Raw genomic sequence first — 27,208 nt, forward strand, 5'->3', positions numbered from 1 at the left:
TAATTGTAGTTAAAAAAATCTGTGATGTAAAAATTTAGATTAGTCTCAATTTTAACTAAATTTGATTAGTATATTTAAATTACAGATTTTTAAATAGTTAAAATTTAGCTAAAATTTAATTTAGAAAAAAAATAACTGATAATTTTTAAAGCTAATGATCATATCTATAAAAATTATCAGTTAAATTTTTTACTTTAACATAAAAAATTTTTTTTATAGAAATTTATAATCAATTAATTGTTACTATATATAAGTAATTAAGTATAGAAGTTTTATATTATAAAAAATTTTTGTCTTTATTAAAAATATATAGTAAAATAAAAATAAGGAGAGTATATATGGAATGACAAATTATATATTATTAAAAAATTACATACTACCAGTGATGATTATTTTTAGCAATATATAGTAATTTATATTAAATAAAGATAATTTTAACACTTATCTTAAGTAAAAATTACCTGATCATATGATTTTTAAAATTTATATATGTAAAGTAAAACTGATTTTTTAATAAATTATATTAACTAAAATTGCTAATAAATTGCAAATTTTCTTCTTTACTTTATTAAAGTATTATAAAATTTGATAGCTAAAATGCAAGAAAAACTCAAAAATTAGTACTATTATAAAAAATACAGATATCTTTACAAGTATTATACTTACATAAGGTTGCTTGCTAAAACCTAGGGGTTTAGGCAAGATGGCGTTTCGCCGAAAAGCGAAATTCTGCCAAAACTATATTAAAGTTATATTAAAAAACTGGCGAAACTTTGGAAAAAGACGAAACTGCTGAAACTTATTATAAATGCCGAAACTGCTGAAACTCTGCCAAAACTATAATAAATCTATAGTAAAATTTTGACGAAACTAATCATAGGATTTTGAAGAGGTTTAGACAAGCAACCTTATACTTACATTTATGAAAATTAAAATGTAAGTGTTTTTCACCTTGCTGAACAATTTTTCACTTAATAAAGAAAGTTGATTTTATTTGAGTAAAGTAGTGAAATTACGCTCTAAATTTAATAAACAAAAAATGAAAATTTAAAAATTATTACTATTATATAAACGCAAATATTTTCACAAGTATTATACTTACATTCATGAAATTTAAAATATAAGTAGTTTCAATATTGCTAAATAACTATTGCTTAATAAAGAAAGTTAATCTTATTTGACTAAAGTAGTGAAATTACGCTCTGAAGTTAATAAACAGAAAAATGAAAAATTTAAAATTATTGTTATTATAAAAAATATGAATATTTCCATAAGTATTATACTTATGCTTATGATATTTAAGATATAAGTAGATTTGATATCACTGAACAACTTTTAATTAATAAAAGAAGTCAATTTCATTTGACTAAAGTAGTGAAATTATGCTCTAAAGTTAACAAAAGGAAAAATAAAAAATTTAAAAATTATTGTTATTATAAAAAACACAAATATTTCTACAAGTATTATACTATGCTTATGATATTTAAGAAATAAGTAGTTTCAACATTGCCAAACAACTTTTTGCTTAATAAAGGAAGTTGATTTCATTTGATTAAAATAGTGAAATTACGCTCTGAAGTTAGAAAATATAACACAAAAGAAATTTAGAAATAAATAGGACCCCGGATATCTAATATAAAGGTCATAATGGACTTTTGGCCAAAAATACCCCTTTTTGCTGAAACTCAAAAAATCGTTTTTTGTAAATATCTCAGCATCCAGTAATTCAATTTTAATGAACTTTTTTTTATTTTGTAGCCCTCATTTAGCTCTACAATTTAAAAAAATGTTCATCAAAATTGGACCACTGGATGCCGAGATATTTACAAAAAACGATTTTTTGAGCCCCTGAAAAATGGGCCAATCTGCCGAAAGTGTGACTTATGACCTGTTTTGGAGATATCCGGGGTCCTAAATAAATATTATATTATGAATTATATAAAATACCTGTAGCTTTACAAGAAAACTGAGTCAAAATGTTTAATATGTGTTAATAACAAAGCTTTTAAAATTTTTTTAAAAAAGAATTTTTTTTTTATAATTATAATATAATAAATAAATAAATAAAAAATTGTAAAATGTAACACAAATTAAAAGGATGAATTTCACCTGAGGTGATTAAAATTAAAAAATAACCTAGAGTGAATTTTAAATTAATTTTTTAATTAAATATTTTATAATTTTATTAGTAATATAATCTTTAAATAAAATAACAAATAATTTATTATGAAATTTAAAGCAATTTGATTAGTATATTAGTAATATAATATCTAAAGTAAAATATTAAATCAATACTAAATTTAAAAGTAAAATAAAATAATCACTTTTAAAATTTAATTGAATTGTAATTTTTAAAATTTTTATTAATTTTTTACTATTTTATATTAAAGAAAAATTTTATTTAATTAAAAAATAAATTAGTTTTAAAAATAATAATTATAGTTTTTTTACCAAATTTTCTATAGTAATATCTTTAAGTGTATATTCTATAAATGCATATATTATATAAATTCTTTTTAAGTATATGTAAAGATGGAAAATGGTCTTTTGGTTTTTTTCAGTCTTTGAAAATTTTTCAGAAAAGTAATAAGACTATACATTCAATTTTTTGTAATTTAGTAAAATTGGCTAAAGACTAAAATTTGGCCTTTATCTTAATTTTTTTAAGACCAGTAGAGATCAAATTAGCTTAAAAACTGCAGTCTTAGGATTTTTGTCATAAAAACCTATAAAAACCTATTTAATTCTAAATTGGCTGATTGAATTAAACCCAAATTTTACCACATTTTGGTCTTTAACTAATTCTGTAATATAATAAAAATTTGGATGTGTAGTTTTATTACTTTTCAAAAAACCTTTAAAACCTGTTAGGACTGGATAAGTCTAAAAAAAGACCATTTACTATCTCTAAGTATATGGTAAACTTGATTCTAATTTATAAGAGTTCTTAATATTTTATTTTCTATAAATGCAAGTATACATTTTACTATTTTTTTACTATAGTTTTCAGAGGAGTGTATTTAGAAAGGTGTTATTGTATTTTAAATGAATTATAATCTTTAAAATATAAAATTATTCTTTATTTTTAAATTTTTTTTTGATTTATTACAAGTTTAAATTTCCTATTATATTTATTTATACACATATTATTTACATTAATAGTACAAGATTCTGATATATAAGTTATATCAAATTTACCTTTTTTTTGTTAAAATTTCAAAAAATTTTTTTTTTGCAAATAAATTTCTTAGCATCCAGTACTTTTCTGAAAATTTATTAAAAAATATTATGACCAGTAGTCTATTTTTAGTTTAATGAGAGTTACAAAATAACAAAATAAAAAAAAAGTTTATTTAAAATTGGATCACTGAATATAAGTTTTAAAGATATTTGAAGTCTTATTGCAAAGGATATTTTGTATAAGTTATAATTTTACAGTTAACTTTTTAATTATTAAAAGAATTATTAATTGTTTAATATATAAGTTTTAAACTAAAAAAAGTTAAAGTAATACTATAATGCATTTTTGTTTGTTACTTTTTGAAAAAATAATTTAGGTTTTTAATTTAGGTTTTTACTTCCTGTTTTATTTTCTATGAATTGAAAATTTTTTAACAAATTTGTTACTAATATAACTAATTTTATATTCGTAAAAAGCTGTTTTACTTGATAAATTTTGAAACGTAACAATGTTGATCTCTAGATCATGACTATAATTTACATGATTAAAAATTGATTTGCGAAGAATTGTTGCACAAAGAAATTTTTTTTTTTTTTGATTAATAATTACGGAGAACTAATTAAAAAGGTAAATTTTTAATATTCCAAAGAAAAAAAAACAATTGCACAGGCAAAAGTTTTTCGCAAATTAAAAATTTTGATACTTATATGTGGCGCAGTATTTGCATGTCAGATAAAGTTTCGTACAAATTTGTAACCCATTACAAGATAACGAACATAAATGTTTTACGCCCACGTGAAACTTTGAAGGAATTTATATACTATCATGGTTTTAAGCTTAATCAAAATACGAGATAAACTTTAAAGGTACACTATCATTAATCGTACAGTTCGTTTAACACGCATGACACAATTTATATTTACAAAGGAATTTTATAAATTTTATAAGTGATATGTATATACATCAAGTATATATATTGTATTAAAATTCAAAAATCAAAATGAAAAAAAAGATTTAATGAAAAAGATAATAGAAAAAAAAGCTTACAACCTCTATATATTACGGAATGGAAAAAAGAAAAGATGAGAAAATAAATTAAACTTATAAACATAATTGTGTTCAAAGATGTGACATGAAAAGGGATGATGCAAAAAAAAAATTAGGGGAAGAGAAAAAAAATAACTACAAAGATGTTACAGAAAAAAAAAATTTGTGATTAGCGCGACGATGACCGTTTTATTTGTGAAATGATCCCCTACCGTAATATTATTATGATTTTTTTTTTTTAAATCTAAATGAAATTCTAAGATTTTTTTTTTAGTTTTTTGTTTTTTTTGTAGGGATTTAAGCCCACGGTCGTAAAGGAAATTAAAAATTATTTTTTTTTTCTATATCTCTAAAATTAAAAATATTATAAACCAAATAATATAGCTTAAAGAGGAACTTCATGTAATGAAGACACTTCAGCTGATTTTTTTGAAGGTATAATTAATTGATTTGGATTAAAAGTTTCATTTTGTTCAACATCAGTTACATCAGGCAAAGTTAAGGTAGAGCCATTAACTAATTTAGTAGGGGGCAAAGGAAAAGCCAAATTATCACCAATTTCATCTTGTTTCTGTTGTTGATGATGATTGTGTTGATTGTGTTGATTTGATGAAGAATCATTGCTCTGACTGAACGGTCCACTTTGAGGTAACACAACTTTGAGAGACATACGATGATCAGCAGGTAAACCACTTTGTAATAATAATTCAGGTACTCCACCTTTTTCTAATTCGTCGGAAGAATTATTTTGTATAGTTATGATTGGTTGTGGTACCGAAGAAACATAAAATGATTTTCTGTCATTACTTTTATTACTATTATATGAATCTCTAGGATAACTCCTTTTAATCCATTTAGTTTTTTCTTTAGTTTCCTTTATTAATTGCCAACTAATAAATGCGGTTATCAAATATGTACCAAATATAAGCCATCCGAAAATTAAGCTTGTTACCCATACATTGCATATAAATTTTTTCGGTGGATCATTCTCCATGGAATGTGATTTACAATTTAAATCATTTGTTCCTTTAAATACCGGATCAAGGTTCGATAATCCTAAAACAAAAAAAAAAAGGATATTTTTAGTTAATAATGGAGAAAAATTTGAGATTTTTTTAGATATTTTTAATTAAGCGGAAATTATGTAATTACCGGCCGATAACCATAACGCAGCAAATATACTATAAAAATAGAAACAAATAAATTAAATAAATAAAATTTTTTTTTTTTAGGGAAAAAAAGTCAAATTTGAAAGTAAAAAATACAAACATTTCGACCCAAACACTAAAGCCCTTTTCCCAATGTTTTTTAAATGAAACCAAATTATAAACTAGAAAATAAAAATTAAAGTAAAATATAAGTTAAATATTATATTGGATATACAAAGAAGAAAAGAAAATATTTTGGTTTATTTGCAATTTTTTTATTTATTTTAACTTACCAAGATTTAATATCGTTAAACTGCATACAACGAGCAACCAAATTTTAAATTCGCCGTTGGAACTTTTTAAAATAAAAGAAAGAAAATTAAAAAATTTAATGAATTTTTTTTAATTTTCGAAATTTTTTTAATAAAGAATTTAAAGAATTTAATGAATTTTTTACTTACTCTCCTTCTTTATCTGCTTTATCAAACCAATCATTGTATTGACCAGGCGAGATAGAATTATTACCATAAGTAACATATTGTGTTATTTCTTTTTAAAAGAAAAGGAAAAAAGAAAAAAGATTTTTTTTTTTAATTACGAATTTAAAAAAAAAAAAAGATTAATTACATTCAAATAGAAAAAATTTTTAAAAAAAAGTACCGAAAACTATTACTAGAATCGAAAATAACAACTGAACATATTTTAGGCCCAAAAAAAATATCGGGTGTTCTCGAAATATAATCATGATCGTTAAGGTCCAACTTATTTATATATAAAAATATATAAATGTATCCCAAAAAAAAGCAAAAGAAGAAGGGATAAAAAAAAACATTATTAAAACTGCAACGAATGTATTTATATTTTTTTTTTTATTATTGTAATATGTAATATAATCACCGAGAATTACATATCGGTTAAATAAAAAAGTCAAGCATATATTGTTACAATTATACAATTATAATTAAGTGAGAGGGATCTTTTTATTTTAATTATATGGTAAATATGGGAATTTGTACTACAATTAATTTAATTTTTATGTCAAAAAAAAATATTTTATATTATGAATGTCCGAGATTACACCATTTATTCTAACCAATAAAAATTCGGGACTAATTTTATTTATTTTTTAAGGAAGTAAAAAGTTTTTTACCACATGTTTAATAAGCTAAATATAAACGGCACCACTAATACAAACTACACGTGTGAGAAAGTCGTGTAACGTATTGTATTATTATTGTACTAGTCTCTTACATTTTGATCACCTGTTATATGAAACTTATATTATTACTCAAATCCCCATTAAAAAATCAAAAAATTGACATATTGAACATTAAAGTTTTCAATAAGTATAAAAAAGAAACTTTTTTTCTCTTTAAAGAAAAAAATTTTCTTTGTTCTAATCATAGTAAAACATAAGTAACAATATATATCTTTCCATTGTTATCTTGAGCGTTTTAGGTCAAGACATAAAATATATAAAAAAAGTTAGTCTTATCGAATTCGAATCTCAAATTTGGAATTATTTTCGCTCAACTTGTAAAAGTTTGTAAAAAAATATGTTTCATTTAAATAATGTATTCTATGATTATTATTATAAAGCTCAAAAGAATATTTCTTTAAAAAAAAAAAATGGGGTTTCAACTTTCAACTCTTGGCTGTTCATTGAAAATCCTTTCAGTTTCATGTAATTTTACAAAAGCCAAATACGTCAATATGCATATCATCCAATCATTTTTAAGAAATATAATTATATATATGTATACAGTATCTAAATCTTATAAATATCGGTTTATGCCGTAATTACATTTGAAATTTGACAAATTATTTATATTTATAACTCTTGTTTTTTAATTCGTGTGTGAATATAAACACTCATTTTAAATAAATCGATAATTTCAGTTATTGCTGCGCTTCAAGAATTATACTATATATAAATATGAAATATAAATAAAATGTTTGTTTTATTGATGATTAATATGCTAAAAAAAAAATGCAAATTATAATTATCTCCACAGAAATATTCTTTTTAAAAAAAATAGGGTAATCCATTTCCCCTAAACAATAATCATTAAATTAACTACTATAATTGCTATAATTGCTATAATAAACATTCATCTTTCGCCTTTAAAGAAAAAATACTAAAAAGTAATTAAAAAAAAATCAATGCAAAATAATATCAAAAATCATTCTAATTACAAAAAGTGTAAAATGTAACGCAAAAACTTCTAATTTATGAATGTAAAAAAAAAAAATTGTTCTGCAACTCTCAATCCCGATATCGATCCCAATGTCAATTTCAATTTCAATTTCAATTTCAATATTTCAATTATAATCTCAATTTCAAACTCAAGTATTAGCTAATTGAACCAACATTAAAGGTTTAATACCAGATTCTAACATTACAGGTTGAGATTTATCGGGATTTTCAAGACCTTGTTTGAACAAAACAGATTGTCTTTGACTCGTCCTATTCTTTACTTCAGGTTTTACAGTAGGTTTATGATAAATTCCTTTACGTTTTTCTTGCCCGACACGCCATGTCACAAATACTGATATAATTAGTAATATCATATTTAACCAACAAAATACTACGCTTGTTATCCATGTGCTACATATTGTTGTTAATGATGATGTTATTGCGGATGAACAAATTTGGGCTGGATTGCGTCCATATACAGGATCTAAATTTCCAATAGCTGATAAAATCCAAAAAGAAATTCATGTTAGAACGAGAAGTGTGGCGCAGCAATGTTAAAAGACTTAAAAAAGTAAAACGCTAACTTACCAGAAGTAAACCATAAAGCAGCCAAGAATCTATTATATATTAATAATAATAATTAAAAAAAAAATTATGTAAATTTTCATCTTTAAAAAAAAAGCACGATCTATGTAAAATTAAAAATACTAACAATTCAAGGCAAAGATAAGGTCCTTTATTCCAGATTTTCTTAAAATTAAAAACATAAGCACCTAAAAAAAAGAAAAATTAAAAATAAAAAAAATGTTAATATTTTTCCTTTAAATAATATTAAATAATATTAAATAATAATAACGCGTTTATATTTAAACTTACCGAGAGTTATTAAATTTAACAAAAATACAATATTATCCAATATTTTGATTGATTTATATCTATTAAATTAAAGATCATTTATTATTTTCTCTTTCTTATTAATAAAAAATCTTTTCACTTCTTTCACTTACTCATTGTTTATGAACTGATTTACAGCAATAATATCGGGCGAATCTGCCTTTAAACTAGAAAATACAACATACTGAACAAGTTCTAAATATCGAAAATAAAAAATTATTAATTAAAGAAAATTAAAATAATAAATTTATAAACATTTTTTTTTTACTTACCTGTAGTGAGAACTATAATAGTAAAGATAATTTGAATAAATTTAAGATTTAAAAGTATGGCTCTATGTTCTCTAAATATCATCATAATAATAATAATTGTAAAAACAATTTATCGTAAAAAAAATAAATCTATTTATGTATATAAAGAGTCGTAAAGCCTTAACGAAAAATAAAATAATAAAAATCCGTAAAAAATAATAACAAAATTTAATTTATAATAGTAAATCGAGAAAAATAAATTTGGATTTTTAATAAGAATTTTTTAATAACGTGAACCGAAAAAAAAAAGATTTTTTTTTTTGTTTTTTTATAAAAAGCGTTCGTTTTTTTTTGTAATTAAATTCGTTTTCTAATATATAATAACTTGAATATAATAATATAATATAATTTTTTTTTCGTATTCGTTTATCGCTTATTTTTTTCTTTTTATCGCTTATTATTTTGTATAAGAGAACTATTATACTAATAATAATAAAATATTATCACAAATGATGTAAGAAACAAAAGAAAAAAAAGCGATAAAAGAAAAAAAAAATTTTACATTACAATTGTGCTTTTATATGAAAATAATTATAAAATAATAAGTTGTATATTTTATTTTATAACAATAAGTTTCTTTTAATAACTTTTTTAATAATGTAATTAATATTCATGCCCATATTAGGTCATCATAATTATTTATGCATCAGTGTTTTTGACCTGCACCCTAATTTCCACGAATTGCATATCACTTTTTATACTTTACCTTTTTATTTTATTTTTTTTTTTACAAACAATACTTCTTTATTGGAAACAAAGACGAAACTAGGAAAATTCCTCATGGTCCTCATGTTGCTATTTTTGGATAAACCAATAATTATAATAGTATGGTTTTAAACATTTTATTGTGTTTATCAAACATTTATTTTAAACTGGCAATAAATTTATTAAAATTTTCTAACTAAATTTGTATGAATTGAAATTAAAGAAATGACGATTTCCTGAATATTAATTTCTATAAATAACTCGAAAAAAATTTTTATTAACAAGCCACAGCTTGGCTAATTTTTTATTACTCATACTACTCATATTAATGAGTAATGATTCTTCTACATTACGTTCTGAAATTGGGTATTTTAAAAATAATATTTAAATATTTATCTATTATTCCTTTTATACTATATTTTTAGTAATTATTATTATTATTATGTATTATTATTGTATTAAATTTAAATTTAAATATTATATATATTATTATTATAGTATACTTTATATATACGGGTGAAACAGTGAGATGATTTTCAAACATATGCATTAATTTTGAGCACGAAATGCCTAAAGACGGTATTTCGTAGATTTCGCATGGAAAAATTTTGTTTGCATAGTATTTTTTTTGATCGTATCGTACAAAATTTACACTGCATTTCATCTTCACTAACTTATTTCGGAGAAATTTTTCTAAAAAAAATATCATTAAGCCAATAAAATTCTTTCCATTTATCTTTGCTTTGAATTTTTTTAATTTTATTTGATTTTAAAATTTCAATGAATTGAATTTGGTTAAAATGACACTTCATCTAGGATTAAAAAAATTATATTAAAAAGGTGATGATCATCATGCATCATGTGGATGGATGTTCATGCAGGAAAAACTGCAATTAACGCTTAACGCGTAAAACATAATCATTAATCATTTTAAATCATTTAACCGACGAAAATTAATTTTTTTTTTTCTGAAGAAAATTCAACGATAAAGAATTATTAAATCTTTTAATCACTTTTTTTTAAAAAAAAATTACAAAATTACGATAGACCGAATTTAGCGTTTCGTTTTTAATATATAGTATTTGTACCCAATTCGGCCTAACGTAAAAAAAGTGATTATCGTATGATCATTGGATATCCTATAAAAGGATCTCGGAAAAAATATCCGAACATTCGGTATTTTACGTTTTTACGGTCATTTAGGATGTACCGTACGATTATGAGAAAAATATAAATGTACTAAATTAATTGACAGCATGGTGATCCTTTATCATTTATCCGTTCAATCTGACGGAATGACGGATTATACGGTTTAAACCCGACGGATAAAATCCGATTAGATTGTTGAATGAACGAACCATATGAGAGAATTTTTAGCGATAAAAATATCAAAATAATAATAAACAATTAAGAAATAAATAATTTTAGAATCATTATAATAAAGATTACCATAACTTTTACGCTAGAATTAGTCTTTTGAGAAATTTTTTATTAATATCCTTATATAAATTCCACATTCATTTCAACATTTTTATTGTTAAATATAAATATTGTATATAAAAAAAAACTAAAATCTAAATAAAATTTAAATAAAATCTATTATAAATAAATAAAAATTACATATCATCAAATTTACCGATAACTTTCTTTCCTTTATTTCTCGTTCTAGTAGGTTGAGTTGGACTTGTGAATGTAGCATTTGAAGGTGCGATCATTTGTGTATCTATTGAAATTGAATTGGTATTCATTCCACTCGAGTAAAATTGTTTAGGTTTGAATGTCTAAAATTTAAAGAAAAAATGTTAAAACATAGAAATAGTTTAATTAAAGGGTTAAAATCATTATAATATGAAAAAAAAAAAAGTACATGTATACTATAATACATACCTCTTTTTTCTGCATAATGTATTCATAAGCAGTAAAAGAATTGGCTACCAAAAGAGTATTAGGAAATTTATCATCTAAAATTTCTTCTATTACATTATTATTCCAAAGATTAAGAGACATATCAGTAAAATAATCATAGAGTCTATGATTTTCTTTATCATTTTCAATTTGTAATACTCTTTGAATAAATCTTTTCATGGCAATTATGAATGAATCTACAGGAATTTTTTCTTTATTTCCATTTTCATAATCAATAGCATTATCAATCTCTTCTTCCATTTCTTCATTTAAAGCTTTTTTATATTTCTTATCAACGAATTGAATCATAATATCGGCTACTTGTTCTTCAATAATTTCATAAAGTGATACGATATGTTTTAATTGAAGATTAAATGATAAAATAGTTTCGAATCTTGAATCTTCTGTTAATGAAGATAATTGAACCCATTGATTTATAAATTCAATTAAACTTAATTCTCCATTACCAACTGATGTTCTTTTTATGAAACAAAGTAAAATTTCTAATAAAGAAAGTAATTCAGAAGAATTATTATTCTTTGAAGCTAAGGTTGAAGATGATGTTGAAAGTGACATATAAGAGGTAATAGCGTTTTGACCGATTATAAGTGATAATTTATCAGAAGGAATTGATTCTTGAGGAATTACTGATTTAATATCACCAAGTATACGCATAGAAGATGAGAATAATTCTAAATGATAAGGGAAAGGTTCTAATACTAATTGTTCATTACCAACTTCAAAATAAACTTTATTTTGAACTAAAATATTGGCCAATTCACTTTCAATACGTTGTAAATCATAAATAATATCTTGACCTTTTCCTACACCTAAATTTCTTTGAGAATATTGAAGAATTTCATCATTCCATTCATAAATAATAAAATTATCTTCAATTGCATGATCAACTCTCATAGTTCTAATAAAGTAAGGAGAATCATCAATTGTAGAAGTGGTATCATCCCAAGAAGGAGATTGTAAGAATCCAAGAGAATCACAAGATTCAGGTGGTATTGACATTATTTTTCCCAAAAAAGTATTTTGAATATTAATTAAATATTCTAATATAGCACAAAGATAAATTCCTTCATCTTTCCCTTCTATTAATCCATATATAATACTTAATTTATCAGTAATTTGTGGTTTAATTTCAGGTAAATCATGACATTGATATCTTTTAACTTTGTTAATCATAAAATTATAAGCTACTTGAAATTCGTTAAAAGATTTACTAAGTGCATTGTAAGCCTCTTTATCACCTTCACTTTCGATAAACATTCTAAAGGTTGTTTTTTTAGCATCATCTCTTGATAATTTATAACCTAATTTATTATTTAACATTTGAATGAATTTAACCATAGGGTAAAGATATTTAATCAAGGGTAAATTTTCGAAATATTTAAAGAACATGTTGAGGAAAGGATATTTTCTAATATTTTTTGGTTCAGAAATATAATAAGCTCTAAAACTATTAAAATCAATTTTACCAATTATTCTCCATAAAGAAGGTAAACTTTCATTACAGTATTTTTCATCCATTGAATTAGTTTGATTGATCTGTTCTTCTAATAAAGATTTTTTAACATCATCTTTTTTCATATTTTGTTCTATTTGAGCACGAAATTGAGCAGATGATTCATTTATATTACGAGTAAATGGAAGTACGTATGTTTGAGTAAAATTTATTTCCCATTGATCTCTATCATTAGGAGTATCAAGTTTTGAATTATAAGTTGGTGGATTATTAGTAAGGGCCATTATAATTGAGTGAAATGTTAAAGCTAAAATTTCATCAGAACAATTAAGAATTCTTTTTAAAACTTCCCAATCATTTTTGATATGTTCCATACAATAATCTTCTGCGTTAGTATAATTCTTATTATGTTGTTGTATTAATGCTGTAACAGCTTGAGAAGGAGCTTGAGAACCAATAATAGTATGAACAATTAAATGAAGTATTCTATATGCAACCGGAGGCATTTGTCTTGTAGTGTAACTAATTTCCTTGTTAATACTTTCAGAAATATAACCTTTTTGATCATTTGATTCAAATGCGTTTCGATTTGCTGAATCAATTCTTTTATTACCAGTAGCTGTGACATGATTACTTCCTCCAATTACTCTTTTACATTCAGGACATTTACTTGTAGCCATTGCTTTACCACATTCGCCAATTAAATATTTATAACCACATTTACAAGAATATCTTGATACGTTATCTCTTGCCGCAATAGCATTAAAAACTAAACTTTCAATATCTGACTGACACGTTAATACAAAAGTATTTTGAACATTTTCTATATTATGCATATACATTGATAATAATGTGGCCTTTGAATCAAATAATATATGTAATCCAATTACATGAGCAATAACTGATTTCATTAATAATTCGCTATTTGTTATCACATTATTAATTCTTAATAATGATTGCGTGTTTGTTATGATCTTAAGTAAATTTGCTCTGAAATTTTCTGGAATTGTGGTCAACAAATTAATTTTTTCTTTAAAATATGCGGAAATTTGATTTTCATTATGTCCCCATTCCCTTGAAGCTCTAATTATATGTAATTTAGATAATACTATACCAAATAATCTCATTTTATTTAATAAATTGGGTGCTTGATTATTATATTGTTTGAAAATTTCATCAAATTGTGTCTTATTACTACTATTGTAAAATAATGTATACGCAATTTCTAATTTACCATAATCTGTAATAGCCCAATAAGGGTTAAATGGTAATCTACATTCATCTTTATCGTCCAAGTCAAGATTACTAAACCAATTTAAATTTGATTGAGCTTCACAGAATTTCTTAATATCATCAGTGGAAAATTCTTTGTTAATACGTAATTCTCTTAAAAGATATAATTTAAATGCATTAATTAATGGATGGGCTAATTTCATTGTTGTATTCAATTGTTCTACTAATAATGTACCATCGAAATCTATTACATCACATAATTTGTTTGTAAGGGGTTTAATATAATCCTTTTTATTCTCAATTAAAAGATCCCAGAATTTTTTGGCAAACTCTTTAAGTAATGCGATTGAAACGATACGTTGTAATGGTTGGATATTGTTGCTGTATAATGCACCGATTGCCGAATTAAAACAATTAACTAAAGTAGCTAAATCCAATTTTGAAAAGAATTCTTGCTGAAAAGTATCACATGTTAACGTAGCCATCATTGTATTTAATTTATTAATATCAAAGCATCTGTTGATGATATTAAGTCTTCCCGAATATCCCAAGATTTGATTTGGTTGTCGAATAAGTTGTAATGTAAAATTTGGATGTTCTTTTTCTTCAGTCTTAAAGATACGTATTATAATTGCTCCCATAAGTGGAAATGACTGAAGAGTAAATAATCCATGATAAAGATATTGTCTAACGGGTGATGTTAAAGCAAGTATATCAAGACATCTTAAAATAAATAGACGTCTCGGAATTAAATTTTTTTCATTAGGCTCAAGTTTAATTAATATAGTCATAACAACGTCAATAAACTCTTTTGAAATAACTTCATAAGAAATCATATTTTGTTGAGCATATCTAATAATTTGTTTCATATCATCTAATGGGATTGATTTTGTAATTAATAAATCATTACAAATTCTAAGTAAGCGTAATGAATATAATTCAGAAGTGACATTGATCTTTTCACATAGTGATATTACTTTTGTCACTTCATATTGCCATCTTTCAATTATTAACCTATCTCCGTATCTTTTCTTTTCTTCTTCTTTAAGATAAATGATTCTATTTAAGAGATCTCTGATTACTTGTTCAACGAGGTGTTTTTCAAATTCTGTTTCCAATAATTTATTTTCATCAGTCTCAGTATCAAATTGTTTAATAACATGAGGACTAATTTGGGCTAAAGTAAGTTCGGCGAGAATAGATGATGAATTTTCCCACCAGCATAAATGTAATCTAACAGGATTTAAAATATCATTATCGGAAGCACTTAATCTTCTTTCAAAAATAAGTTTCAATAATTCCTCATCAGATTTTCTATCCTTTTCTCCTACTTCACTACTACTACTAACTTCATTAGATAATATAACGTTAACAAAATCTTTGAAATATTTTTCAGGATAATTAACGATAGGAGAATTTTTAATTATAGGAATTTCTCCAATGTTTTTAATAAATTTCTTATTGTATTCTTCTATTTTGTAAGAATATAATTTTCCCGTTGTTTTATCAACATTATCTGCATCATTAAATAATGATGATAATTCTTCTTCATATACTCTTCTTGAATCATCGATTTTTTTCATTATATAATATGAAAATGGAAATTCTAATTCATATATCCCATGTGGCATTTTATAACTATCTGGTGATGGATCACCTATTAATTCCTCTATTGAAATTATATTTTTATCGTCAACCATTTTATTCCAAAATTCTAATAAATAAGCATCATCGTCAATTATAATTTTTTCGGTTTCATCATAATCTTCCACACCTTCCATCATGAATTCTGCGGGACCTTTTGTAGTGAGGCTTTTATTATACAAGAAAATTATAGTATGAATTACCGCATATTTCTCGAGAGCATATAACCATTTTGCGATAGGTTTACGTACAACACTCCTAATATGAGCCAAGAGTGCGTTAACAAAGGAAGAATAAGGGTATAATAATTTCTTATTAGATGCTATTTTATATTGCCAATTCATATTATTAGGATTTTCTATTAACCATTCTAAAGTTCTGGTCTTTAAAAAATTAACCAATATAGGATTTTCACAAATTTTTTCATTAAGCATCTTAATATGTTCTACTGATTTGATGTTGGAAGGATATTTTATACATAATAAACACCATAATAATTCTTGTTTTAGGATTACTTCAAATGGATATGTGCTGCTTAATATTAAATCTGATAAACTTTCATTCAAAAGTGTTGATAAATTCCTTTCTTGCGGTAATAAGGTTTCTATTGTAATTTTGTCCCATCCGCACATGAAATTAAATGACGTCGAAGAACTTTTTAATTCTCTATGAATGTGTAAGATAATACACACATGTTTAATAGGAAGCTGCTGCATATCTTTTTGTTTCGATGATGATAGTTGTAATTGTCGTCTCTTTTTCTGTAAGTATTCATTACGAAATTGTTCAATCAAAAATTTTGCTAATTTAATACACCCTGCATTAATCGTAGTGACATCACATTGCAATATTAACATTTCATCTTGAGATTCAGTCCAGAAATATTTAATTCTATTTTGAAATTGTGATTCGGTTTTGAATGTTGATAATTTATCTACTTGACAGCTAATTTGATTTTGTAAACATGTTTTAACATCTGTATTAATATTTGAAAACGTATTGATTATAATTTGTAACCCTTCATCGTTAACGATTTCTTCTTGAATAGGAGTATTTTCTTCGTGAACGAAATTTTTAAGTCGATATTGAATATGATCGATTAAATTATTATGATGCTGATTGTTGAAATAAACATTTTTCCAATATCTAACTTCTTCTAAATGTAAATTTGATTGTTCGGCTCTAATCATACCATCAGATGACGCAATATTAATTAATTTTTCCTTACATTTAATCAATACCTCCCCCTCATCCGCTTCAGGAAAGCTCTTTTTCACGTCGATAACCAAACTTTGTAAAGTTTCATTCTTGTCGAATCCAATAAATAAATCTTCTTGTTTAAATCCTCTTAACTTAACGGTAGAAATTGACTCTGCCCAATCTTTAAGAGTTTCCACCAAATCTTGTTCTTGCGGCATTAACGCATCATTCATGGTCATTCTCTGTTTTTCAAATCTATTGAGTAATGGTGGATCGGCTTTTTCTAATTTACTTTCGTCCATCACTAATATACACCTAAATGTTGGAGCTACATACAATAATGGATTTGAATATGCTCCAAGTGCTACTCTAGCATAAAATTTTGGATCTTCTTCGCTACCAACAACAATGTAATTTTGGTTCCATAAATCGTATAAACTTCCTATTTATTTGAAAGGAGAGGAAAGTTAAAATCAATATTTTTTTTTTTTTAAAAAAAAACAAAAATGAAAAAAAAGAAACTGACCATAAATAATTTCTAAATCTGTTAAAATTAATGGTCTACCGGTTTCGACGCACATCATAATTCTGTTTAAAACACTATAAGAATAATCATCTTGATCTTCAGGAAATTGGGATCCAAGTATTACGACAGGATCTAGACCCTTTTTTCTTAGTTGATAATTTAATAAGTTAACAATGCTATCACTTTTACCTATAACCATTAAATGTCTCGCATCTTTATCTTCTAGATTCGCATTAATTAAATCCCAAATTGGTATAGGTTTATAGTCATATTCCTTTGATGAATTAAAATTTTTTATTACTAAACCGAAATAATCTTTCACTAATTCTTCAATATTGCCTATACCTCCAAAATTTCTCGTTAATGCCAAATGTATATTTTCCGGTGTTAAACTATTATATTGTGATAAACTTTTTACTAAAGAATAGTAATCTCTTAATCCATGAAAATTAGATAATTTTTGTCCTCTTTGTTCGTAATTTAAATATGATTGTGCTAATAATTGCAATGATGCCTTTTTTATTGGTGAATTCTCATTTTTTATAAGTAATCGTGACGCTGTTTCTGTTAAATCATTTAATTCAAATTTAGGTCTTTGGACTAATAATGCTCTACTACTTTTACTATTATCTAATCTCCAATTCGAAATAGCTACACAAGAAACCGCTGGTTCAGTATTAGGATAACTCGGTTCAAGTAGTGAATGTAATACTTTTAATGGGTTAAACGGACTGGTTTCAGCCAATCCCACTAAAAAAAAAAAAAATATTAACAAATAAGTGAAAATTTTGAAATTTTTAATAGTTAAGGTTTAAAAAATCTTTCATACATACCCTCATCAAGTAATACGACACTGAGAAGAGGAAATTCGTCAGAACTTGTTTTTTGATAATTCACTGCTTTTTCAAATACTTTGTGAATACCTTCAGAAGTTGAAGATGATGAACCTTGATGTGGAATTAAATATACTTGATGTAAGCTTCTAAAATATTCATCATTTGAATCTACTCCTCGAAGATTTTGATTTATAAGTCTAACAGCTAAGGATTTTGATGACCCAGGTGCTCCAATTATAAAGCAAGGTATTTTGGTAAAAATGCATACAATCATAACTAATACGTTTTCTAGTAAAGCTTCATTCTTTGCCGTATTGGGCGGACATTGCATTCTGTCAATATAATTTTCCTGTTCTTCTCTTATAATTCTGTCAAATCTCTCTTCAGTAATATTAAATTTATGCTTCTTGAAAATTTCGCTCATCCTTCTTCTATATTCTTTTCTTAATTGCTGTTCGTATAGCCTTGATTGATAACATAATCCTAATGCAAGTATATAAGAACGTACATTATTTGTAATGTCACTAGGTACAGGATATTTTATAATTTTTCCATATTTCTTAATCGGAGGTCGATCTTTTAAACTATTAATAAAGAATTTAACAAGCTTAATAGCACGCTTAACATCACGTAAACTAACGCTATAGGATTCTTCAGTTCTTCTTATAAAATCTTGAGAAAAAAATAAACATTCCGATAATACTTTATGACCAAGATCTTTAAGTAGTTCTTTTACCATTATTTCAATATATTTTGCTTCTTCTACAGGTTTAAGAATGCCATAATCCCAAACATAATCTAATATTTGATCAGGTAATGGATTAACTTGATAAACAAGTTTACTTTTTTCTTCAAATCGTGAATCTTTAGGTTTTAGTAATCCTGCTTCTGTTGCTGCTTTGGTACGTATACGATATGGATTACATGCTGCAAAAAGTCGAATATTGTGATGAATTGGTTTTCCATTTAACATTCTGTGAGCGATCAAATCAGCTAGTAATCCAATATGATTACATGTATTAATTTCATCAAAGAATAACCAAATTTCTCCTTTATCGGCTTCTTTTAGAGATTCTCCCATAAAAAATAAAATAGTTTCTTCCGTAATACCAGCATGAAGATTTAATGCACGAAATTTTACTTCAACAACTTTAGATAAAAATCCTATTAAACTTGTTTTTCCACATCCAGCTTCACCGCATACAATTACAGGAATATTAGCACGAGCTCTTAAGAGAATAAGAGCCATTTTAATTAAATTATCGGCAGAAAGAGCATATTGAGGGTAATCAATTATATGCATAGTTTTTCTTGCTAAATTTTCCAAAGTGGATAATAAATCTTTAGAATTCATATTACGATAGTCATCTAAATCCCAAAGTTTCTTATCTCCAATATATTGACTTTGTAATAAAGTTTTCACATTTTTTGGAACTTTTTCCTTGTCTCTGTATAATGCGCAGATCGAATCTGGTGTTTGAGATAAGAAAAATACCAACAAATGATTTGAATCATCCCACTGTACTATGGTACCGAGAGCAGCATTTTCATTATCAGGAGTTGAAATATTTTCTTTTTGTGCTGTTTTAGTTGCAATAGATTTAGTGGCAAAATCTTTTGATACGCTTAATAATGTTTGAACGAGTGTACTACGTATATTTTTTTCATCCACCATAAGTTTTAAATTTTCAACTTTGAAATAAGAACTTAATGATAGTCTAACTAACTGATCAGCAAATACGTTAACAAATATTTCGACAAATCTAAATGATGAAATTTCTCTTTCGTCTTTTATATCCTTATTATTCTTTACAAACAGATAATCTTTAATTAAATTTCTGCATTCATTAACGGGTAATGGTTGTAAATCTGGAGTTCCCTCTACACTTCTGAAATGAATATCCTTATCATTTATTGCAGCTTTTTCACTAAGTGCTTTCAAATAATGACAAACAACTTGAATTGGACTATTAATTTCTTGTGATACGGTTAAATTTTCTATATTCCAATTTAAATGTGTTTGACGAAGATATCCTGCGATGGGTAGAGATTTAAGCAAATGTTGTCCTATTGTAGAAGCTACCTCAATAAATATACTAGTGTTTGGAAGAAATGCGATATCCATATTACAAAATACAACTCCTAAGGTTAAAAGTTCAAATAATAGCATATTAACGTCCCCGGGGCGATCAGCCGATATAATATTAAAATGCACACTTTCAAATGGTCGCAAATTAAATTCTTTAAGTCTATGAACAAGCGTTCCGAAATCAATTCCATCACTAATAAGAAAAGTTTTTGGTGTTAAATTTTTTGAAAAACTATATTGTCTAATATATTCAGTTTTACCCTGTCCAGACAATTCTGAAGAAATGCTCATGACATTTGGACATAATTCATGATAAAGGGTTTTCATTGCTTCACCACTTAATCCATTTGTTGCATGAACGTCTTGTGAAAATTGATCTAAAATATGATGATGTAGTTCTTGTTCACGATAACAAATTAGTGCTAGTAGAAATTTATCATTATGTTCACGCATAGACCTAATGAGATTAACTAAATTATATTGTAATTCAAAATCTAATAACTCCAAGTTAGCAAGACAGAATAAGGTTCCTTTGTATCCATTTTTATTTGCAAAGAAACATCTTTTAATGAAAATTGCGAGTTCTTCCATAGTTGTAGAAGCTGTACATATTAATATTTGCCATGGTAAAGGATGACATTCATGGTTCACGTATAATGACATTATAATGTTTGGAACAAGGAATTTATCAGTACATGCAGCAACAAATAATTTTCCAGGATAAACTACATCTGAAATTACACGCTCTTTAATATTCTTGACTTGACGTTCTTCTTTGGGAACTGTTGTAAATATTTCTTGTAAGATTGTTCCAATTTTTCCAAGAGTATCATCATATTTATTTCCTTCTAAATTAATTGTAATTTTGTCTTTTGGAGGTAATTTAGCTTTACTATTGACAAATCGGATCAATTTTTTACATTCTTCAGTATTCGCTTTATCATTTGCTTTACTTCCAACGCTAAAATAATCAAGAAATGACAAAATATGTCGAGCCGGGAAAAATGTTAAATAATAATATTCCTCTTGTGCTTCGTTCACAATTGCTTCCCTATTTTTTTAAAAAAAATGAAAATGATTATAAGTCAGGCATATACCAATTAGATTTCGTTATTATAAACATCACGAAAACATATAATTACCATTCTTTTAAGTGCTTCTTTAATTCAATTACTGTCTGTTGCATACTCTCGGTACCTTTGATTTCTCGCTTAAATTTACGATAATAAAAATGACCTGTTTGAATAAGCTTCGAAGAAAGATTGATAATTTCTTGTGACATATCTACTTGCATAACGAATTCGTCCATAATAGGTTTAGAAACTTCCTGTTCAACTTCTAATCCAGGAGCGTGATTAGTTGCAATATCAACAGACACTGAAGGTTTTGATATCAAGAGCGCACGTCCACGCAAATCGTGTAAATCAGTCAAGGAGTAAGAAGGTTTAGTAGTTCCCTTAAGTGTAGAATAAGACAAAGTAACTTTACACGTATCTCCTTTAATATCGCGTTCGAAAGTGTAAGTCCCTCTCTTAGCCGCGTTTCTAATCTTTTCCCTCGTAACTTCTTCTTTATTTGAAATACTGTTATACAAATTTTGTAATGCCATGTTGTTGCTACTACAAAGTGCTACCTTGCTTCCTAATTTTGCATTCTGCTGAGTTATATTGCTAATTTCAATCAAAAATTTCTTAAGCGATAATCTTTCCACAGATTTTAATAAAGGGAGCAAAAATTGTTTGACTTGAATGAGAGAAGAAACTGTGTCTTCTTGTATAAGTCTTTCATCTGAAGATTCGTCTACCGAATTAATTAAATTTTTTATGTCATGTTCAGCGATTTTATAAAGAAACACAATAAAATCACTAGCTTTTGAGAGTTCTTTGATCAAATCCCAACAATCATCATTAATTAATCCAAAATGTTGATTAAATATTTCAAAGAAATTCACTAATTTTCCTAACCAAAGATAATCGTCACGAAGAACTAACTGTATTCTTTCAAGCCAATCATCTTTAGTGTGAGTTATTTTAAACATAACTACGACTATAGATAATTGCTGAAGTCGTTCAATTTGTGTCGGAACTAAAGAAAGATATTCAAGTGTTTTAATTAACTTTGGACTTTTTTCTCTTTGAATGTAATCACTTATCAAATTTAATTCTATTTCGATATCTTTCACATTTTTCCATATAAGGCTTCCTTCTGAACATTTAAGACTTTCCCATTCTTTATATTGTTGACATAATCGATCATATTCGATAAATACGGCTGGCATTAAAGTTAAAGCTATATATTCGACAGTTAATTCATTTTCATCTGATTTCAATTTCAATTCACTATCAAAAACATTATAGAATGTATGCGACTTTGCCCATTTACGTGCTTTTCTAGCGGTATCTATAATTTTTTTATGAAAATTCCAATGATTATCAGCCAAAGTTTCTTTAAGCGTAAGATTTCCTAGATTATTATTTCGATTATTAATGTCATTAAGAAAATTTTGAACGTCTTTAACTTTTTCAATAGGACAAAAATTATCATAAAATGATCTTAATTGTTCTATTTTCAAAATGTATCCATGGTAGTTTTTTCGAAGATTTTTAATCAGATCTTCGCTAATTTTCTCTTTCTTGGCAGAAAAATTGAGAAAGGGATGCAAAATTTTAGTATCATATTCAAGAATTTCTTGTAGGGATCGAATTGTTATATCCTCTCTAAGAATAACGGCATCGAATTTAAAGATTAATCCTTGAACTTGCTTAACATAAGGATGGGAATACAAATTATCAACAAGGCCAGTTGCATTGAAAATTAAACTCCAAAATCGATAATTTTCAAGTAATTTTAAAATTACAGCCGATAAATTTGTATTATTCTTGATAATTTTATCTTTAGCTTCCAAATATGTCATTACGTGATAGACAATATTTTCGCTTAAGCTAATAAAGTAAAAGTGAATTTTTAATTAGTAAATTATAAAATCACATATAAAGTCATCCGGTATTTGAAAAGAAATCTTTAATTACCCATTTTGTATATTTACAACTTCGTTTTTGCAACCACAAACTTGCAACAAATATCTTATCACATTATTATCAATTTTATGTATGTAATTTTTTAATAATTCCTTGACCATTTCTCCATATGAATCATGAATTTCTTTCTCTAAAGTTGAGATAACTGGCGTAATAGTTAAAATATTAGAAATATTAGATAGAGCGCAGTTTTTGGCACGACCAGCCGCAACATCTAATAAATCTTTAAAAATTTTAGAATGCTTTCCAATTATTGGAAAGATGATTGATAAATTATGATAAATTTCATAAATGAAGTTTGAATCGTTAGAATCATATGATCCAGTTCTATTAATATCGATTAAATGATAATACCAAGTTTTACAAATATCAGGAAGTTTGTTTGTTTTAAAGTTTTTAAAATCCGACTTAAACCAATAATCCAATAGATTTGGAAAAATTGAAAGTAAACCAGGTTTTGGAGATCCAGATATATACTTCATTGCTTCTAAAAAGTCATCTTTGGACCACTTAAGTTGAGGATCTTTAAGAATTTGAAGAATTGATTCAGAGTCACTTTTATTCCATTCTTTCAAACGGTCATTAAGTAATGATAAAGATCTATTTCTAAATATTCCAGCAACTTCTACACGAAGTTCTATAGGCATCCGTGAAAAATAATTATTCAAACTTGTTGCATGTGATGATGAAATAAGCTGCTCAACGCGAGGACAAAAGTATTTAAGAAGTTGAATATCACGTTCTGTCGTATGTTCAATCATATCGGTCCAAACAAAAAGAAGAATTTCGAAGGAGTTACAATTATAAAATAACCACTAAAAAATAAATCAATTTATAATTAAGAATTATAATTATAATATCGTTTATAAAAAAACTTTAACTTACCTTTCCAATATTGGAGTAAATTGACAAGTTCTTAATTTGATTTACGATAGATTTTGCGGATTTTGTATATTCTTTTAAAAAATTCTTCATTCGATCATTGCTATATTTAAGGTCTTGAATTGCTTCGATAAAACTGAAATGTGGATCGATAATACTAGCAACTTTGAAAAGCTTTAACCAATCAAAAGATCTATTGATTACGTTTAAACGGATTACAGCAGTCATTGTTATGTTTAATGCGTCATAGAATTCTCCAGGCAAAAGATCGGGTTGAAATTTCTCTAAAGTGTCAATAATTTGAGCTATAGGAAACCCATTTGGTAAGCCAAACCGACCAAATGATTCTTGGCGAAAGTGAATATAATTTCCTAAAAGAAGACATAAAAAAATACGCTTTTCGTATTCCTTTGATTTTGTCTTTTGAATATTCTGACTAATAAAATCAATATCTGTTTCATGCAATACAGGATTACGAAAGTTATCCATAAGTCCTTGATATTCCATAATCTTATCTTTAAAATTATTTGAAGTTATACTATTAAGGAGAATACTCGTAAACACAAAGTCTCTAAGAGATCGAAACTCAGTACGCCGGGTTTTAATAACAAATACTTGTGCTATGTCAAATTTGAATCCAGTTTTTTTTTCCAAAAGTCGTAATGGCTCATTTTCTTCCGAATAAAGATCTCCTTCTTCTTTATTCTTTCCGTCTTTACTCTTCTTATTTTTTGAATCATTTGCTTCCTCATCTTCATTTTCATTCTTTTCATCTTTTTTCTTCTTATCTTTTTTATTCTTACTTTCATTTACCCCCTCATTTTCATCTTCATTATTATCATTATTGACCTTATTTTTAGGATCATTTGCTTTATCATCGCCATCTTCTTTCTTTTCATCATTCTTATTTTTATTATTATTTTCTTGATCCTCTCCGTCTTCACGGCTTTCTCGCGTTACAGATGAATCATCAGGATTATTGTTTTCATCGTTGTTATTTTTTTTCTTTTTATCTAAAGCATCCTCATTTTTGTCAGATTTGGATTTGGTAAATAAAGAAAATTTTGATTTTTTAGGATCATTTGCTTTATCATCACCATCTTCTTTCTTTTCATCATTCTTATTTTTATTATTATTTTCTTGATCCTCTCCGTCTTCACGGCTTTCTTGCGTTACAGATGAATCATCAGGATTATTATTTTCATCGTTGTTATTTTTTTTCTTTTTATCTAAAGCATCCTCATTTTTGTCAGATTTGGATTTGGTAAATAAAGAAAATTTTGATTTTTTAGGATCATTTGCTTTATCATCACCATCTTCTTTCTTTTCATCATTCTTATTTTTATTATTATTTTCTTGATCCTCTCCGTCTTCACGGCTTTCTTGCGTTACAGATGAATCATCAGGATTATTATTTTCATCGTTGTTATTTTTTTTCTTTTTATCTAAAGCGTCCTCATTTTTGTCAGATTTGGATTTGGTAAATAAAGAAAATTTTGATTTTTCCTCAATTTTTGGCTTCGGGATGAAGAACGCATATTTATACTTGACTTCATAATTATTGAATCTCTCAAGTGGTATGGAAATTGGATCTGAATACCAATAATTAGATTTAAAGTGCAAATATTCACCTTTCTGTTGTTTTAGTTTAACAATCGGATTTTCCCAATTGCCTAATTCTTCGATATTACCAACAACAATAGGATAACCTTCAAAAAATTCAAAGGAAGGTAAGTAAACATGAAAAGTAACTTTAATATTTGAAGAATCATCCCCGAAAATGGTTTTCTTCCATCCCTTGAAAAAATTTTTATTTTCTGTGTTAGTCGATTCAGGCTGTGATTGTTGGGGATCATGATTTTGGTTTGTTCCCGTAGAGTCATCTGCACCGTTTTGATGCTCAGAATCATCGGCTTGCACAGAAGTTTCGGAAAAAGTTTCTACGGTGGATTTGTCCGGTAAAATCACAGTTCCATCTCTATTAGTTTCGGATGACATATTTCATAAGTGTTTATATTTCCAAATAATTATTATTATTTAAATTCACACATTGAATCCTAAAGTATGTAAATATTTTATTTGTAATCTAAAGATAATTATAAAAAAATCTGTCGTTCGAACAAGAAATAAGAAAAAAAACGAAATGAAAATTTTAATATGCTTATTTATCTATAAGATTGTCCAAAAAAAAAAATATTTATATTTTCATTGTTTATTTTCCAAATTAAGTGATAAAACAAAAATACTGCGGAAGTTTACTCACTTAATTTAAATGAAATTAACTTATCCGGTTAATTAGATCTTTTAAATACCTTATTTTTTTTGTTCTTTATCTCTCTTGAAATGGATTCTATTTGGTTTGTATTTAAATGAAAAATTATTTTTGGACTAGCTTTGTTATGAATTTCTAAAATTAGTTTAAATGAGTGTACGTAATTTAACATAATATGTAACAACAATTACATATCTTACTGAGTTTGACCAGCATTACTATTAATTTTGGCCAAATAATGAATATATTTCGGAAAAAATATTAATTCTTGTGTGTTAGGTAGATATTTTGTGTGATTACTGTGACAAACACCATTAGTTATTATAGCTATTATGCAATAAATAATTGTTTATTTACTATTTTTTAACACAAAGTGAGTAAATATGCATATAATGTTACCAATATCAAAGTCAACGCTCTGGTCTAGGAGGACGTACAGTTTTTAAAAAAAAAATTAATTTTTGTACCAACTTTTAATAATCGTTATCTTCCCATTATATATCAACTAATGTTAAATTGGAATTGTTTATCAGATAATTGTTTGATGGGCGTAAAAAGTGCCGATCGACTTTGTACCTTATCACTTTTATTTTGTGGGTCATATGATTATATAATGGAGAAAATAA

At 25.8% G+C, this 27,208-nt stretch overlaps 3 protein-coding genes across 3 annotated transcripts; all 3 read right to left on the minus strand.

The window, feature by feature from the left end:
- Positions 1-4,517: 4,517 nt before the first annotated feature.
- OCT59_013919 (uncharacterized protein) lies at positions 4,518-6,121 on the minus strand (the record flags this gene model as incomplete). The annotated part of the gene is made up of 6 exons (XM_066141840.1): positions 4,518-5,284; positions 5,381-5,409; positions 5,498-5,558; positions 5,670-5,731; positions 5,838-5,925; positions 6,037-6,121. The coding sequence occupies 6 exons, from the start codon at positions 6,119-6,121 to the stop codon at positions 4,614-4,616; spliced, it is 996 nt and encodes a 331-aa protein (XP_066001933.1). The 3' UTR covers positions 4,518-4,613.
- Positions 6,122-7,308: 1,187 nt separating this feature from the next.
- On the minus strand, positions 7,309-9,253 carry OCT59_013920 (uncharacterized protein). The gene is made up of 6 exons (XM_025315624.2): positions 8,740-9,253; positions 8,581-8,662; positions 8,450-8,508; positions 8,286-8,346; positions 8,162-8,190; positions 7,309-8,072 (listed from the first exon to the last, which is right to left on the minus strand). The coding sequence occupies exons 1-6, from the start codon at positions 8,822-8,824 to the stop codon at positions 7,723-7,725; spliced, it is 666 nt and encodes a 221-aa protein (XP_025182505.1). The 5' UTR covers positions 8,825-9,253; the 3' UTR covers positions 7,309-7,722.
- Positions 9,254-11,099: 1,846 nt separating this feature from the next.
- OCT59_013921 (uncharacterized protein) lies at positions 11,100-26,698 on the minus strand (the record flags this gene model as incomplete). The annotated part of the gene is made up of 8 exons (XM_066141841.1): positions 26,623-26,698; positions 24,314-26,288; positions 23,420-24,243; positions 21,533-23,332; positions 18,299-21,441; positions 17,466-18,215; positions 11,371-17,381; positions 11,100-11,264 (listed from the first exon to the last, which is right to left on the minus strand). The coding sequence occupies exons 2-8, from the start codon at positions 24,815-24,817 to the stop codon at positions 11,100-11,102; spliced, it is 13,197 nt and encodes a 4,398-aa protein (XP_066001934.1). The 5' UTR covers positions 24,818-26,288; positions 26,623-26,698.
- Between the last annotated feature and the right edge of the window lie 510 nt (positions 26,699-27,208).

This window comes from Rhizophagus irregularis, chromosome 21, assembly GCF_026210795.1.
Source record: "Rhizophagus irregularis chromosome 21, complete sequence".
Lineage (NCBI taxonomy): Eukaryota > Fungi > Glomeromycota > Glomeromycetes > Glomerales > Glomeraceae > Rhizophagus > Rhizophagus irregularis.

What these genes read in the sequence shown, in the direction of transcription:
- OCT59_013920 (XM_025315624.2), bottom strand. Translation starts at nt 8,824, where the DNA reads ATGATGATATTTAGAGAACATAGAGCCATACTTTTAAATCTTAAATTT. An exon ending in GTTAAATTTAATAACTCTCG is followed by an intron (nt 8,347 to 8,449) that starts GTAAGTTTAAAT and finishes TCTTTTTTTTAG; the next exon opens with GTGCTTATGTTTTTAATTTT. An exon ending in TGCTTTATGGTTTACTTCTG is followed by an intron (nt 8,073 to 8,161) that starts GTAAGTTAGCGT and finishes GGATTTTATCAG; the next exon opens with CTATTGGAAATTTAGATCCT.